Here is an 18,293-nt window from a genome sequence, read left to right as displayed (position 1 = left end):
ACCCCTCCACCATGACCCGACTGTCTTGGGTGGCCCCACACGGCATGACTTAGTTTCATTGAGTTAGACAAGACTGGTCCTGTGATCAGATTGGCTAGTTTTCTGTGATTATGGTTTTAGTGTGTCTGCCCTCTGATGCCCTCTCGCAACACCTAACGTCTTACTTGGGTTTCTCTTACCTTGGACATGGGATATCTCTTCACTGCTGCTCCAGCAAAGTGCAGCCGCTGCTCCTTACCTTGGACGAGGGGTATCTTCTCACTGCTGCCCCATCCATCTGGTCAAGGCTATGGTTTTTCCAGTGGTCATGTATGGATGTGAGAGTTGGACTGCGAAGAAAGCTGAGCGCCGAAAAATTGATGCTTTTGAACTACGGTGTTGGAGAAGACTCTTGAGAGTCCCTTGGACTGCAAGGAGATCCAACCAGTCCATCCTGAAGGAGATCAGTCCTGGGTGTTCATTGGAAGGACTGATGCTGAAGCTGAAACTCCAGTACTTTGGCCACCTGATGCGAAGAGCTGCCCCCCTGGAGAAGACCCTGATGCTGGGAGGGATTGGGGGCAGGAGGAGAAGGGGCTGACAGAGGATGAGATGGTTGGATGGCATCACTGACTCTATGGACATGGGTTTGAGTAAACTCAGGGAGTTAGTGATGGACAGGGAGGCCTGGTGTGGTGGGTCCATGGGGTCACAAAGAGTCGGACATGACTGAGCGACTGAACTGACTGACTAGGATTGTCATTGGAAGGACTGATGCTGAAGCTGAAGCTCCCAGGCAGCCCTAGTGATAAAGAGCCCACCTTCCAATGTCGGAGAAATGCTGGTTAGGTCCCTGGCTTGGGAAGATCCCTTGGAGGAGGAAATGGCAGCCCACTTCTTGCCTGGAGAATCCCATGGATAGAGGAGCCTGGTGGGCTACAGTCCATAGGGTCGCAAAGAGCTGGTTACTAATGAAGCGACTTAGCCAGCAGCCATGTGCTTATTAGGAAGACATATAAAATATTTAACCTTCCCTGGTGGCTCAGACGGTAAAGCTTCTGCCTACAATGTGGGAGACTGAGTTCGATCCCTGGGTGGGGAAGATCCTCTGGAGAAGGAAATGGCAACCCACTCCAGTACTCTTGCCTGGGAAATCCCATGGACAGAGGAGCCTAGTAGGCTACAGCCCATGTGGTCGCAAAAAGTCGGACACGACTGAGCAACTTCAAAGTATTTAGGGACAGTGTGGCACCCTCTCAGTAACTGAGATCTCAAATGGTTCGGGAAGAAAAAATGTTCTCTATACTAGCAACACTTTGTGCTTATTTCAGAATAAAAATTGCAAAATCAGATTTAAAATGCTGAGTATGCTAGAGAGACTCAATTGACTTGGGGGCCAAGAGGTTGTTAATCACAATTTCGCCCATGACTGTGGTGTGTGACTTTGAGCCAGGCCCCAGAGTTTTGGGCTGTAGGACTACAAAGCTCTCTAGGGTCCCTTCCATGTCTACACCCACCCACCTACATTGCCTGCCTGAACTTCTCCAGGCTCTAGTCGTGTTTTAAACTTCAGATGCCTGAAGGCTGTTCCAGAGGATTCTGGCTGGCATTAGAAACAAACAAAAATGGGTGTGACCAAGCTCTCCGGACTGCAAAGCTGCTGCCCTGGCCTCAACTTAAGCCGCAGTCTCCATCGCTCTTTCGGCGGTGGAGCACTCACGCCTGCCAGAGTGGGCGCTCGATAGCTCGGCGGCCGGCTGGCGGGGCCTCGGATCGGCGATGCGGTGCGGGGCGCGCTCCCAATCGCTGGCTCCCGCCGCACTCCAGGCTCCGAGCTTTCCGGCCCCGCCCCGCGCGAGCCCCTCCCGCCCCGCGCGAGCCCCTCCCGCAGTCGCCGCCGCCGGCGAGTCCCGGCGCTACCCTGCCGCACTGTGGAGCAGACAGCGTGGCTGGGCTGGGACGGGCGGTGAGTGGTGGGAGGACGCCGGGGGCGAGCAGTCGGGAATCCCAGGAGTGAAGGCGGCTCCGGGCTCGAGGGGGCGGTGTCCGGGCTGCCTGCCGGCGGGGAAGAAACACACACCGGGGGCCTGCACCGTGAGTTGAGCTGCTTGGGGGTCCGCGGGGTGGTCGCGGCAGCTAAGAGGTGGAGGAAGTTAGGACCCCGGGAGCAGGAACCGGTCGAAGGATTAGATGTCCTGGCCGAAGGGGCCGGAGCCTGCGGAGGAGGGGATGTACAGGGGCGCGGAGACGGCCGAATGGCCAGTGCAGCCGGTCTTTCCTCCTGGGCTCTGGGAAAGTGTGTTTCACCGGAGCACAACAGGTAGGCGTGGACTCTGGCCGCGCGGGCTGGAGCCCCCGAGCGTGCGGAGAAGGTCGGAAGGTCGGAGCCCGCCTAGTCGGCGCGCCGCTCCCCGGATCCGCCCTAGCGGCGCCCACAGCGTCGGGGGTTGGCTGGGAGCGGGGCCCCAACCCGGGCTTCGGGCGAGGTTCTCCGGACGCCCGCGAGCAACCGTGGAGGCGGGTTTCCTGAAGCAGTGGAGACTGGATACTGGATAGTCCTTCCTCGCAAGGAAAGCGAGCCTTTGCCGGGCTAGCTTTTGCTTAGTACAAGGAAACATTTCTTACCCTACTCTCGGTCAGCACAACGTCATTGCAAGGGATTGTAAAGTCTTTGGAAACTTTAAGAAGCGCTTTATGATACTAGTCACAGTAATGCATACCTCTGGCAAGATGATTTTCATAACTGTCAAGTCGAATAGTGTCTGTCAGATGATTTGAGCTCTTTTTTGAAAGGTCATAATTTTACATTCATTTTCCGTGCAGTCATTTATTCAGCAGATATTCAGCGCCTTTTATGTTCAGGCTGAGCGCTCTTAAGGAACTTAGAGCGTAGAAAAGACGTTAAAGGGAGGGGAAAAGGGGACCCGTAAGTATGGTTCAGAACTTTGTCAGAGAAAATACTACGGAGAGATTAAAGTGGAAAGAAAGCAGAAGTGTCCTTGGAGCTGGGCATTAGGCGGATGGGGAAAGGAGAATTGTCCTGTTTCGCAAACGTTTTAGAAAGTATGTCTTTGAGAAATGATTTTAAATCAGTATTGAAGCCGATGGTTTTCTTACATTTTAAACACTATGGATTTTTTTGCCCCTTTATTGAAATGGGTAGCAGGCAGGGTTTATAAACATAAGAATAGGGACAGTTGGAAAAAGTAGTTATTTATGTAGAAACCTTTAGTACTACAAGACTCCTGAATTGACGACAGATCTGAATTTTAGCTTAAGCGCCTCCACTACTGTTTATGGATCTTAGCTTACTTTTCTCTTCTTTTTTTTTCTATCTTTATATCTGATTTTAGTAACAGAAAATACATAGCCAAACTACTTTAAAATTTTGAAAAACTGCGCAAATAATACATTCTCTAAGAAAAAAATGTAAGAATTTTTGTTTTTAGGCAATGAACATACCTTCCTTTCTTCAGCTTTATCTCAAAAAGAGGACTCAGACAGTTTATAATTTTCATGAACTTTTCTCAGTTATCTTTTGTTTTTTTTTTTTTTTTTGGCTGTTGAGGGGCAGCTGGTGAGGTTGGCAGGGGGACTCTGCACTGATTCTCAGACTGAGTGGGGACTGGGTTAAGGGAAAAACAGGTGTAGAATTGAGCTGGGGATAGCAGAGGTGAGAGGGCAGGAGACCTCATTTTTAATAAGATTGGGTGAGGATGCTAAGAACTGGGCACCAAGAGTCAGGGGCAGTTTAGCAAAGACTTAGGGACAGGAGTGTCCTCTGATGGTTGGAGATGGATAGGAAGTCTATGGTGGGCTAGGAAGTGAGGGGTTGAGTCTGAAAACAAGAGGCGTGTAAGACTTGAGAAAGGGCTAAGATCAGAGTTATCAAAAAGAAAAACGTGTGCTCAACAGGGCGTCTACTTTGGTGGTGGGTCTTAAATGAGAGTTGGACAGAGATGGGGTATTCAGGATGGGCATACCTTGGGGAGCTGAGCAGAGGGTGTGGAAGATTCAGATAAGAAGGCTGATCATGAAAAGGGCTAACCGAACCAGAAAAGAGTCCAGTGTGCGGCATGAGGATCGCCAAAGGGGTTGAGAGGTGAAGATGATATGTGCTGGGGGGAAGCAGAGGCATGTGGTCAAGGTAGGGGTTGGAACTGGGCTACAGTGAGGTCAAGGATGAGGCTGCATTTACGCAAGACCGGTGGTGGTGGGGTGGGGTGGTAAGCGCTAGGGTCAGGTCACGAGTGGCAAATGGAGGGGACAGGCCAGCAGCGGCGGTGCGGGCCGAAGGCTAGGGTCGAGTGGGGCGCGGAGCTTGGGCTGGAAAGGGTGAGGGCTCAGAAGTAGGGCAGTCTCAAGGCAACCAGGGGTCTGGGCTCACGGAGAGTGCTGGTGTTCCCTTGCTCATATGCGTCCCGGCCTCGCCGCCCCTCTGCTGCCAGCCTCGCCCCGGATCCTTAACTCACCGAAGGGAGGGGCGAGGGCGCGGAGGCACTGCCAGCCGCTGCAGCCCCTAAGCCTCGGATGGGACGCCGCGGCCTCCCGGCCACTGACCTCAGTTATCTTTTGAGTAAAATAAAAGATTAAACTCTCCATGTCTTTAGGTGTTTCGGTCTCTTCATACTCTAAGATTCATTTATTCTAAATCCTGATTAACCAGTTTAAAGACAGACTTTTTTTTAAAAAAGACTTCGTTGAATCTTCTTTCATTAACTATCCACAGTATAGTTAATGGGTTTGAACGGCCCCTTAGTGGGACCTTAGTCCTCTCAGGTAAAAGCATTTCTGCATTTTAAGGAGAGTGTGAAACTGTTATTAAATTTCTTTTAAGAAATGAATTAACTGAAGCCTGAGGAATTAGTAGAGACTTGTTTGTATCATTTAATTGAATCTTTTGTCTAGTTGCAGTATTAAATTCGTTGGAATTAACACTAGGGGTCAGTAATTGGCAGGCTGTGGGTCAGATCCAGCCTGCTGCCAGTTGTCATAAAGTTGTACTGGAACATAACTACACTCTTTTATCTATTTATAGCTGTTTATGTATTGTTTATGAGTGTTGTGATAGAGACTGTGTGGTCCATACAGCCTAAAGTATTTACTCTCTGGTCTTTTACAGGAAAGAATTCCTGACCCTGGACTAGAACTCCACAAACTATCAGTCACGGTACCTTTTGTGAGAGGAAGTAGGTTAAGTTCAGGTTTTCTTCTTTTTCTTACTTTTTTTGTTGTGTCGGGTGAACTACTGCATCCTATAAATGCTTCTGGGTCCTAGATGTGTAATGATGGGAAAAGGTCATGGCTTTTCAGTCATAATTATCTAGTAAGTTTTAATTTCAGCATTTCTCACCTTTTGGAAGGCTAGAGAAAGGGAAGGATTTTTGTGTGTTTTCTAACAACTTTATAACTCCTAGTTTTAATTTGGATCTGGTGTGGACTTTTTTTTTTTTTTTTTAAATTTAGTAAGCTCTTTTTAACGTATCATTTCTGTTTTTCACAAGTAACAGTTATTTTTACTTAAACACTTTTTTTTTTTACCATGAATCTAGTGACATTGATTAAAAGACTAGACAGAAAATTATTCACAGTGTAACTGAGCATGAAGTCAAAGGTATATCTATAGTAAGACCCAAATGGGAATTGGAACCCTTGAAACAGATACACAAGATTGAAATTGGAGCATATTGTTCTGAATCATGTTTGAACTTCTTTTTTTTAATAGTAACAACTTAAAAAGTAAATATTTTTAGAAAAGAAACATAATGTAGTCATGTTAAAGCATAATGTTATGTTTATGCTGCATAAGAAATTAGAATTAATTATGTGACAGGAAAGAAGGTAAAGTTGTATGAGGTGATATTTAAGTGTTTAAACCAGAGTATATACTTTTGCCAATTTTGAGACCATGGTTTTAACTTCTCTAAAATGTTTTATATATGTACTTCTTTCTTAGTTTATGCTTCTCTATGGTTATATTACAACATCTGTCTATTATATTCTTTTCTGTTGCACTTGTAGATTTCTGTATGTTGAATTTATGCATGTTTTTGTGTAGTAACTATTTAGTCAAAACATTACCTCACTTATTCAATACATTTTTATGTAAGTAAAATTATTAGGAAGTTGAAATTACCCATTGAAAAGCACAAATTTTTTTTAAGATATTTTGGGAGGAAATCTGAAAAGCAAAAACAGAAAAGAGAAGCGTATACAGGTACAAAATCCCTTAAGCATAATTACAGAGTCCAAAAGGCACTTTTCTTAACTCATTTGGCAGCAGAACATGACCTGATCTGATAGGAAGCTGTTTATAGTCTTTCTTTATCCTACCTTTATGTGAATATGTTTATATTTTGCTGCAGAAATATCAGTGAGTTTGATTGTGGAGTGCTGCCCCAGACCAGCTGGGGGTTAGAGGTAATAGATGGTGTGTTCACTGTATTACTTGGGTGGATGTGATGATGACAGCCGGAAAACAAGAGAATAATGGAGTTGTCCCAGGGAGCTACACTTGCGAAGTTAAGAGCCCAGTTAGGCATCTGGCAGGGAGTCTGCTAAAACAAAACAAAACAAAACACCCTCAGGTAGGGCTCCAGGAAGGTCAGAACTGTGGCTAAACTCTGGGCCAGGCACTTCATAAGATATGTTGTAAATTAGAAGTGGGAACCGTGAAGAAAAGCCAAGATGTCAGACCATAGTGGGAATAAGGGTGACTCTGAGTGCTCACCTGGATAGAAGCCATGAAATGAACAGTTAGAAGGGGGAAAAGGAGGGGATTCTAAAGCAGGTGGGGTCTAATGACTAAACTAGAAAGTCCTAGGTAGCAGATTACTTGAGCACAAATACAGTGATATTTTGGAAAATTGAGCAAGGATTCCTGTCCTCTGCCGAGCTGGAGGAATAATGGCATCTTATGCACTTTACTCTTGAACTAGTGAAGGAGCAAACTGACTGAGAGCATGAAGAAATTGGAGCGGGCAGCTAACAGGAATGGAAAAGACCAAAATACCAATTTGCAATTTGCCTGCTTTTTAAAGTATCTATGTTAAATGGTATTTTGGTCTCTTCCATTCCTGTTAGCTGCCTGCTCCAACTTCTTCATGTTCTCAGTTAGTTTGCTCCTTCACTTTTAATATGGGACTCTACCCCACTCCAACTAGAATCCAGATAGCTGGATTATTAGTCATGTCTAGACTAAACTAAGAGTAAACAGGCCCCAAGAGACAAGAAACTTAATGTCAGTAAAGTTGATGATCTTTGAAACAGTTAATTGCTGTGTATCTTTTTTTTTAACTTTTTTTTTTTGTTTGTTTTTTTACTTCTTGTTACTGAATTCTCTGCTAGGTACCAAATAGTAAGATTGCTTCCATAGTGACTTTCATATGAGTGTGGTGGGAGATATTAGAGTAAAATTTCTCTTTTAAAACCTGCCGGCTGGTACTCCGAAGTGTCCAGAGTGAAATCTTTCTTCCCAGGGAGAGGTGGAAGAGTTGGTTTGTGGAATGAAGAGTGATAAAAATTGTCAAGAATAGCCAAGGACTAAGCTAACACTGTTAGTCGCTCAGTTGTGTCAGACTCTCTGTGATCCCATGGAGGAGCCCACTGGGCTCCTCTGTCCATGGAATTCTCCAGGCAAGATACTGGAGTGGGTAGTGCAGGCAGATTCTTTACCGACTGAGCCCCCAGGGAAGACTAATGGTGTTAGTGTTGGTTACTTAGGGATTTGCTATCTTGGTGGGAAGGGCCCTCTGGAAGTCGATGTCTCTAGTACAACTCACATTTTATCAAAAAGCCTCGAAGTACTGGAGACCTAAGAGGAGAGTGAACTGATAAGAAAAAGCAAAGTTGTAAAGATTAGATATTTCAGTGGGCATGGTAGTTACTGTCAGTGATTAGAAACTGTATGAAAAGAATGCATGAAGTAGTTGAAGGAGCCTGGACATTGAAACTAGACAGGTGTAGGCGTTACCTTCTTTCTTCCACTTCTTTCTTCACTTAAATCTTAGACAAATTTCTTAACTCATTATCCTCATCTGTAAAATGAGGATGATAATATCTGAGTTTTAGTATTAGGGAGGGGTTTCCCTGGTAGCTCAGTTGGTAAAGAAATTGCCTGCAATGCAGGGTACCCGGGTCCAATCCCTGAGTCAGGAAGATGCCCTGGAGAAGGAAATGGCAACTCACTCCAGTATTCTTGGCTGGAGAACCCCATGGACAGAGGAGCCTGGTGGGCTACAGTCCATGGAGTCGTAAGAGTCAGACACGATTTAGTGACTCAACTACCACAGTAGTAGGGAGATTAAATGAGACAGTGAGTTAAAAGGTTCTAGTAAGGAAATCCTGAAGAAATGTTAAGTCTCTTTTCCTATCATTGCCTTGTTAGAGTTGGTTCTGCTGCTGAGTCCCCTGCCCACTGCCCACCATACTTCTTTTACCCTCTAAGGTTTTCTCTTTTGTAATCTGGAGGGAGAATTGCCAGAGCTAGGCTACACCAGAGGCCCCCATTGGCAGTCTCCTTCGCTGAATCCTGCTTCTGCTGTTCTTCTCATCCTTAGTCGTAATCTGCAGCACTTGAGAAGAAAACGGGAGGAAGGCAAAGGAAATTGCATCCCTACTTCTGGCCCTTTCTTACCTCACTTTATCCATTTCTGTATTACTCCTGTTTCTTTCCTGCTCCATTCTAGCTTCTCTGTCTTATAGGATGTGCTCCTTAATCAGTTCTTGGAGTTGAGTGTATCTGCCTTTCCAGCTGATTTGTATTACTCAGTGGTGAGAAGCAGGTTTCTCACCATTTCTACCACATTTGCAGGAAGTATTCTTTGAATCTTGGTACACTGAATGTATTTTCATTATATTGTAAAACAGGTTATTAGTGCTGTGTGCCTGGGTCATGTTGTCATATGACTTAAGAAACATGAATTAAATTGATTTTCTGGGAATTGTATTCAGAATTCCAAAAATCAAATATTAAAATTTATGGTGCAACAAGGCATTTTTAGCTCAGAAGGGGTGTGGTGTGAAACTTGGTTGAAAGTTATGAATAACACAGATTTTTATGTGAACTGATAAATCATTTGGTTAATTAAAATGATTCCTTTTTCTTTACTCTTCTTCCAGGAATAGAAAAGAAAAGATTGTTTATATTTAGAATTCTGAATGTTAGATGATTTGATCCAAAATATTAACCAGAAATGGCTACTTTTAAGAAGTGTGACATTACGTATTCTTCTTGTCTTGTTATAAAAATCCTATCATAGTATAACTAAAAGGGAATTAATTTTTTTGAATATAGTGGTCTCTAGTGATTAGTATTTACAGATTGTGCTCTATAGAACACTGAGTTCTCAGGATTCCCAGCAGGGGGAATAAAAAAAGGTAGAAGTGGGGCAAAGGTCAGTACTTAAAAGATGCTGAGAAACATCAAGTGCTATACACACACACACCCTTCTGGCAGTCTATAATGTACATTACATATATCACATGTGTGGAGACCCTCTGTAGGAAGGAAGACTGCCAGCTTGGTGTTTCCCAAAAAGATTTGCATTCTGTTCCGTCACACACAACACAAATCCTCATTTCCTCATTCTTTTTCACTACTGTTCTCACAACACTCTGTAGGAAACACTGCTTTACCTGTGGGGATGCTCTCAATGGGTTAACCTGTTAAAATTTATGCACTTGTAGTTTCTATAATTACAGTTTTTAATGAGAGCCTGATAGTGTCTGAAAATGTCAAAATCATTTCTCTAAGGATGGACTTGCAAGTTTTCAGTTTTCACCTCTCATAATGCTCTTATCAGTGCTTACGCTTCTGATATTTTCATTTTCCTTTCTCTGGCACATTTTCAAAAACTGATGCTTTTGTCAAGTGGTTTTGATGTTTTTATGGCTTCTTTATATTTTCCAAAAGAGTTGAACCTATTTGTACTGTCACTATAAACCTATCAACTTTTCTAAAATCTCAGTTTTGGCTGTGAAATTTTTGCATTTATAATATTTAGATTTAATGTACATATATTGAATCACTCAGCTAAACTAAATTCTTACTGAGCTTAATATTGTATACTTAGCATTTTAATATTTGACTAATGACAACTGGTTCATTTTAGAGTTATTACAGAGAATTAGAAAGTCTAAGTTCATGTCAAGTAATATCATAGATTTGAATTTCATTGTCATTTTCCTGCTATTTTCTAAAGCAATTTCAGTTTCTTTGGGTTTATCTAAAAATAATAAGTTAAATCTTTCTTACCCAATGTAATAAATGAATTATAGGAGAGTAGGGGACACTTATCAGCTATTAAAATATCTATATTATCTAGTTTCAGTATTTGTAGATGAATGGTGCTAGTTTTCTTTTTTTTAAGCATTTGGTTATTTTTAGTTAAAGAAAAACAGCCTTTTACAAGGAAGACAAAGTGAAGTCAAAGACACAAGGAAGCAGGGTGTGGGCTTCTCATAAGCTCTTGGTCCAAAACCTGGGCGTGATTTTCCGTTTGGACAATAGGGGTGACTAGCCAGCAGAGGGATGATTCTGAGGGAGTGGGTGGGGCTGCAGCCTAGTCACCTAGTCACCTCACCGTGTGAGGATTAAGTGAAAACTTCCATTATCATAGCACCTCAGCCTCCAGAGATTCTGTTAAGTTGGTTTAGGCTCAAAAAACTTTGTGTTTTTTAAAAGCAACCAGAGGTGAGAACCACTAGTCTATTTGTATAGGTCTACTATTTTGACATGCTCAGCTTTTCTAACAGTTTACCTACCTCATCTGTGTTCTTCCTTTTGCTGTTTTCCCAACACTGCCTTTTTAATTGTTTTGACCCTTGTCCCTGAAGGAGTTGGCAGGTAAAACTGATTTTGTGATTTACCGAAAGGTGTAGGGCGAAATATTGGGGCTTCCCAGGTGACGCTACTGGTAAAGAATCCACCTGCCAATGCAGGACCTGCAAGGGACACAAGTTCAATCCCTGGGTTGGGAAGATCCCCTGGAGGAGGGCATAGCAACCCACTCCAGTGTTCTTGCCTGGAGAATCGCCTGGACAGAAGAGCCTGGCGGGCCACAGTCCATGGGGTCACAAAGAGGTGGACGCTGAGCATGCACACATACTTGGGGAAATCGGTAGTGAGTGAGCCCAGACATAAAGTAAGGCCCCCCACCTCCACCGCCATGCTCTGTTTGTTCTGCACTTTTTGTCCCTTACATCTTAATGTCAAAAATGCTGTTTTCTCTTTTTTTCCGGTGGAAAGGTTTCCTAGCACTGAGGAAAGAGAATGAGCTTTGTTGCCAAAGAGACATGGGTTTGTTCTCATCTCTCCTGTTTACTGGCATCAAAGATTTTTCTTCTGTAAAATGGGGACCAGTAATACTTGCTTTCTTTCCTGTGATGATTAGAGATGATATAAATTAAGCACCTAAAAAGTTCCTGGCTCAGTGAATAATAGCTGCTTTTCTGCAGGGCAGCAGTGGCGATGCAGACAGAGAGCAGCCTTGTGGACACAGCAGGAAGGAGACAGTGGGACAAAAGGAGAGAGGAGCATTGAAACATATACCTTACCATGTGTAAAATTAAGACAGCCAGTGGAAATCTGCTGTGTGATGCAGGGAGCTCAAATCTGGTGCTCTGTGACAACCTGGAGCGACAGGATGGAGTGGGAGGTGGGAAGGAGGTTCAAGAGGTTTGGGACATGTGGCTGATTTCATGTTGATATATGGCAGAAACCAACACAATATTGCAAAGCAATTATCCTCCAATTAAAAATAAGTAAATTTTAAAAATTAATAAAATTTGAAAAGAAAAAGAATAGCTACTGTCATCAGTTTGTGATTTGGGAATTAGTGGGAAAGTGAAAGGCATTGCCATGAACTGCAGCAGGTAATAGGTATGTCCTTCCCACTTGTGTTACCAAGATGATGCTAACAAATGGTATTGTGAATTATAAAAGTAAGGAATCGATGGAAGTTCAGCTTATTTATTGGTTTTTAAGGGTTTCATTTTAAAAGTTTTAAAATCATAAAAAAATTTGGAGACTAGAGAAAATAGCATTACCCACAGTGCTACTGCTTTAATAATCATTGCTAACGTTTTGAATCAGAAAAATAGCTAGGAGCATCTCACAATTTAAATGATGGCTAGAGAAGCCCAACACTTTATGAAGCATATTTATAATAAAAGAAATCCTGTACCAAGCGAAGACAGTATTAATAGGGGAATTAATCATGAAAGACTTCCTGAAGGATTTTTTTTATAAAGGTAAATTTTGAAATAGTTTACTGTAGGAGGAAGCAAGGTGCTTCAGGTTTAAAAAATAGGATGCAGATAGGATTTTCAAATCATCAAGATGAAACTATTAACTCTGGAATCAAAAGTGATCTGCTTTAATATTTGATTTGCTCTACAACCAGTGAAGACTGTGCTTAGCGATATTTAAAGTACTGTGACAAAAAGACCTGATTTGCTTTCTACCAGGAGCAGCCTTCCTTAGGCAACGTCTTAATTATGACCTAACGCTCTGTGTAATTTGTGAGTTCCTATTTTGTAACCTATAATTGTGCAAAGCCTGAATCACAGGTCATAGGGAGTATTAGGTCAGTAAAAACTGATCCATCTTCTTTTAGATTAATTAAATCTGTGGGATTCAGATCGAGCTGCCCAGAAGGTGTCACTTTTGCATGAGGCATCTTTTGAACCCATGGGTTCAAGAGAAAATATTGTCCTCCCTTAACTACTTAGCATAATTTAAACTGGGGACTTGTTTCAGAAGTTGTTATTGGGGGTAAATTTTTTCTAAGTAGCCCATCTCTGTCAGAGCAAGCATCTATTTACCGAACATCTACTCCGCTTAGTCATCCTGTGACTGTTCTGTCCTTGAAGCCTCAAGGCTCCCTCAGCGAAGAGTGGCATAATACCTCATTTTACCTTTCTGTGTCTCAACACTTCATGTGTCTGGGGTCTTTGATCCTCTTGTGTGGTGGGTTCCTTATGTCTGGAATTGAATTTTTTCTCCTGTTTATCTGTCCCATGTCAATTTAATTCCTAGACCAGAATTCAGAAAAACCTAGAAGGGTAGAGGAAAGTTTCCTCCCTCCCCAGCAAAGCTAATTACTGTTTTGGTTTTTTTGTTTGTTTGTTTTGAAAGGTATAGATTTTAAGATTTATGTGTGTACCCTGAAATATGGGAGACTCTTGAGAGGTTTTTTGTTTTTGTTTTTGTTTTTTACTTTAGGCTCTTTAAACAAAACTGAGCAACTGAAAGCTGCAGGCCGAGGTGAAGCTGCTGTGGTGTCTTTTAAAGACTTGAGAGGCAAAGAAAAGTAATTTAAATTTGAGACACTCTGAAACTTTAACTGCTTGATACATTCTAGATTCAGTTCCATTTACTACTGAATGGCTTGTTCATTTTGTAAATTGATCTTTTTATTGCTCAGGAAAGAAAGAAGTAACCAATTTGACAAACCTGTCTTATTTGTGTTTGAGGGGGTCTCTTCATTTGTGATTTTTTTTTCTCTTTACATTCTTCAAAATGATATAATAAATTATTTTAAAAAACTAAAATGAAAAAAAAAAATAAAATGACCAAAAATATGAAGAAGATTTTCCCCCCTGCATAAACTTGAGCATATATGTTCCCCCAAATGGCATATGTTCTCAAAATAGTAATGTTCCCCAAAATATCATGTTCCCCAAAAGTCCTTTGTAGATATGGTGATCATTTCAAACGTTAGTAAATGTCAAATCATTATGTAGTACACTTGAAACTAACATAATATTGTACATCAACTATATTTAATAAAAATGAATGAATGAATAAAATGCCTGGCTTCAAGGTATTTGATAGGCTTGATTGGATAAAAGGGTGGCAGCATAATATGTAGTGGTTAAAGTGCATATATCTCGACTTACATCACTTTAGTGTATGACCATTTTCTGTGTGACCTTAGGAAAGTGACTCAGCTTCTCTGTGCCTCAGTTTCCTCATCTTGAAATGATTCTAATAAAAATAACTACTCATGGACAGTTCTGCAACTTATTTAAGAATATTTAAAGCTCTTAGAGCTGTGCTTGGACTATAATTAGTGATCAGTAATAATTAGCATCTGTCAAAAATAATGGTTGGCATTATAGTTATACAGTGGTTTGATGAAGTCTTTTTTTCAAGTAGCATAACTGTACCTTGAAAAATACCTTGTTATATGTGTTCACTTTTAATAAATTAATCACTCTGTAACCTCCCCCAAGAAGCATAAAAATGGAAAATAAGAGAAAAATTAGGCAAGCATTCTCCCAGTATGTATAGCCATAGGGCTGTAGTTGAATTAAAACATACAGTAGATTGGCTGTATTTGTACTCATCATCCTTAAGTTACACTGAGGGTTAGAGCAGGAACATCTGTTGTTTGCGAAGTGCATTTACTTATGTCATTGATAATACATATGTGGAGATCAGAGGCCGTTGTAGACTTGGAGTTTTGGATATGGGATTACCAGTGTGAATTGTCTAATTTTAAGAGTAATTTATAATGAGGAATGTATTGAGGGCATGGGGGATAAACTTTATGCCCTGCTTATGATCTCAAGCTCTTTACTGAATTGTTTATTACTGCATTGTATTAGCTATTTTGCTTCTTGATAGATCATTTTACACCACAATATTGCTTCTGCCTAAGGAAAAAAAATGTCTCTTCAGCAGTCCTAATGACCTCTAAAAAGGGTAATTTGATTCTTAAGATAGGGTTTTGACTTGCCCTGGTGGTTACAAGAAATTTTCTCTGTGATACTCAGGTTATTTTTTTTTTCCTCACATAATAGCAGATATTGAGTACAAACTTGCTTTTCTCCTTTGGTATACTTAGATTTCTTCTGGAAATTATTTCTGTAGTGTTTATTACCTTTATTGTGCATATTTTGATCAGTTCACTTTGATAATTGAAAAAAGAAAAGGAGGGTTTCTTGCCCAAGCCAGAGGGCGAAAGTAAGGTAAAGAAAGAGTAGGAGCTGAAAACTTGAATACCCATGGAAGTTGGCAAATAATGTAAATGAATAAGGCAGTCCAGGTGGCAAGTGTACTTGCCTGAGAGTCCCTGCTCCCCTTAGATTCAGTCATTCATTGCTGTATGGGATATGGACCCAGATTTTTGTGTAAAATCTTGTGTTTACATGTTAGTAACCAGTTTTTTCCCCAGTACGTATATTGGCAGGCGAAATTTGGCCAACAGTTCATCAATTTGCAACTACTGTGTTTTAAAGAGGCTCTTTTCAGTTATATGACAATTATTATGGTGTTATAGTCTAGGTAATTTCATACCCATAAACTCTCCAGGAGAAAAAAGAAAGACAAGCCTTCCTCATGTCTCCCATCTGATTTTCTAATTCTACTTACTACACGTTCGTGCTTGCTAAGTGGCTTCAGTCCTGTCCGACTCTTTTTGTGACCCTGTGGACTGTAACGCACCAGGCTTCTCTGTCCATGGGATTCTCCAGGCAAGAATACTGGAGTGAATTGCCGTGCCCTTCTCCAGGGGATCTTCCCAACCCAGAGATTGAACACATGTCTCTTATGTCTACCTGTGTGCCACCTGGGAAGTCCACATCTTATGGCTTCTCTGCAAAAGATTGAGGTTTATTTAGGGGGAATATGAGCTATGTATTTTATATGGTTTAGTTTAATTACCTGTGGCATTCTGTTTGTATTTCTGTGCATTTCGAATGACATGTTTCTGTTTAGCGTAACAGATTTATTTATAATATATTAAAGTTATTTTTTATACTTCAATATGGGATAGATATACCCACCTTATATGTATATAATACCTTCTCTGTTGTTTAATGTTCTTGATGATAGCTGTTACTCCTGGGAGTAGTAGTGTGATTTGTTTTTAAGCCAGCTTATGTTTTTAAAATTTTTCTCTTCTTAAATAATTTTTCCAACTTTTTTATTGCAATGTTTTAAAAAATACAGAAAAATTGAAGAATAGTAAAATGATCGCTCACATACATACTACCTACAGTATTCGTCTGTTAACATTTTGCCATATTTTATGGCTAATTGATTGATGTACTTAACCATTTGAAAATGAGTTGCAGACATCATACTGTTTTACTGCCATATACTTGAGCATGCACCTAGAAATAAAAAAAATCCATAATCAGAAATGCCATCTTGTAAATTTGCATATGAGTGAGTGTGTATGTATTTTACCCACATGCTTATATGTTGTATATATTCTAGAAAGGTACTAGAGTGTACCCAGGAGATGCTCATGAATCTAAAAACAAAACCTCTTCTATTGATTATTTGTTACAAGAGAAGTGAAGGCTGCATTGGATCTGGGTCATAGCAGATAATGTTCTACAGTCCTTGGATGGCATCCGTCCAAGTGCCTTTAAAAACATGAGTTTGCTTTCACAACAAGGTTCACAGAGATAAGGAGACTATCTGTAGTGGTTTAGATGGGTTTTTTCCTAAAAACTCCTAGCCTTGGGCAGTGTCTTTATTAGATTGGAGAAACATATGCTAATGGGAATAAGTCCCTTCGCTCAAGTCTTGATGCTCAGTTGATCAGTCATGTCCGACTCTGAGACCCTGTGAACTGTAGCCTGCCAGGCTCCTCTGTCCATGGGATTTTCCAGGCAAGAATACTGGAGTGGGTTGCCATTTCCTTCTCTTGGATCTCCATGTAAGTGACAGGTTATGTGTGGAGGCAAAGGCCCTGGGAGACCTCAAGCTTTACTGTAAAGTATAATAGGAAGTCTAGGTATTTGGTAATTGTTAATATGTACTCACAACTCATTTTAGTAAAAAACTGCTTATGTTACAAAGAAAACTGAAAGTTTTCACACTTGAGTAGTCTTAACTGTAAAATTTTCAAAATTTTAATGAAATGTCTCCTGTTTGGCAAGTTTTGACATATGAATAACAATGATCCTACTCTGTTCTGCCTATCTACTCTCTGAAAAAGGGGTTTTGTATCAATAAGTTTACTATTGGGAATTTTCCAGTTTCACCTTAGGAAAGATGTCTCCGTTTATGCTTCATGCTTTTCTGTGGAAGATTTCCAGTATTGTGATTGCATTCCTTTTCATTCTTCTTTTAAAATATTATTTTCCTTTATTATAGGTATATGACTAAAGTTTAATGAGAAGAATCGTGACCAGCTAGGAGACTTTTCTGCAAGGAATGGAATTAGCTCATAGCTTATTGCTGAATGAAGACGCATACAATCAACTGGGTGAAGTTCAGAAGGCAGAGTTTATTTTTGATTGGTTGAGATATTTGGAGAAGCTCTTGATTGCAACCAGCAGGGTGAGTAAAATCACAAAAACTGTTTTACAAGGTTTTTTTTTTTAAGTGCCAGATAATGTTTAATTCCTTTGGTGTACTTTTCTTGTTCTGTCCAACATAACCTAAATTAGCTTTCGAGGGTTAGACCTTAATAAGATTTTACAATGAACTAGTAGGTTTCTTCTGCTCAAAAGAACAGAAAGAAATTAACCAATATTTATAATATTACTTTCAGATATGTTAAAAACTAACTACAGAGCACAGTGTGTTAAATTTCATCATTGTTATCTTCTTACCTTTGTCCCTCCATATGCATGACATCCTGGAACAGTATCGCACTAAATAATGTTATGGGAGTTTTAGTTATTTAAAGTTTCGTCTTTTAAAAAAAAAAGATGTGAACTCTTGAAGGGGAATATGAGCTGAGGAGTCTTCGAGTAAACATATTCTCTCTTAAAGTTTATAAAATAGGTACTACAAAGAAGAAAGCTAATCATTCTTATCCTTTACCTACATTCAACAACTGTTGACATTTTGCCAAGTTTAATTGATTTACAGAGCCATGTGAGTTGCTGCTTTATTTCTAAATACTTTCCTATATATCTCCTAAAAATAAAGGTATTCCACAGAATAACAATACCTTACATAATGCAAAAGTGTTGCAAAGACACTACTCATGGAGACGTTTAGAATTTATAAATGGCAAAGATCCGTAGCCTAAATTAACAAGTATTTTATTGTGAAATTTGAAGCCTCAGGAAGCATCTGAATACCATTACTACTGTGATAATATTCTGTTCTCCTTTTTTAGAGAGTAGATAAGTAAAATGGAGTTACAGCATGCATTTACATGCATAAGCTTGCAGAAAGAAAATTGCACTAAACTTAGAAAAAGATCTAAGTAAAACAGGTAACTGTTAAAAGGTCAGCTCTGGTGATAGGTTGTTCACTGATGCAGATATATATCAGGCAGGGACTTAAGAACTAAGAAGCGCTAGTTAAGATATAAATTTGTTCTACGCTTCAAACCTAA

The 18,293-nt window shown here is 40.6% G+C and overlaps 1 protein-coding gene across 10 annotated transcripts in view; it reads left to right on the top strand.

The window, feature by feature from the left end:
* The first annotated feature begins 1,879 nt into the window (after window positions 1-1,879).
* The window catches only part of HEATR5A (HEAT repeat containing 5A), a 96,259-nt gene continuing 79,845 nt past the window's right edge, over window positions 1,880-18,293 (top strand). For 6 of the 10 annotated variants that reach the window (XM_043921432.1, XM_043921430.1, XM_043921431.1 and 3 more), the window contains exons 1-3: window positions 2,005-2,073; window positions 5,102-5,168; window positions 17,096-17,281. In XM_043921432.1, coding sequence (XP_043777367.1) covers window positions 17,156-17,281 — 126 coding nt within the window. In that variant the 5' untranslated portion in view covers window positions 2,005-2,073; window positions 5,102-5,168; window positions 17,096-17,155. Of the gene's footprint in view, window positions 2,074-2,201; window positions 2,300-5,101; window positions 5,169-17,095; window positions 17,282-18,293 lie in introns of those variants that run through there. The other 4 variants (XM_043921425.1, XM_043921426.1, XM_043921428.1 and 1 more) reach the window with 4 other exon arrangements.

The sequence above is a fragment of the Cervus elaphus genome, chromosome 13 (assembly GCF_910594005.1).
Source record: "Cervus elaphus chromosome 13, mCerEla1.1, whole genome shotgun sequence".
Classification (NCBI taxonomy): Eukaryota; Metazoa; Chordata; class Mammalia; order Artiodactyla; family Cervidae; genus Cervus; species Cervus elaphus.
Note: the sequence above shows the minus strand (reverse complement) of the source record. Positions and strands in the feature narration are given on the sequence as shown.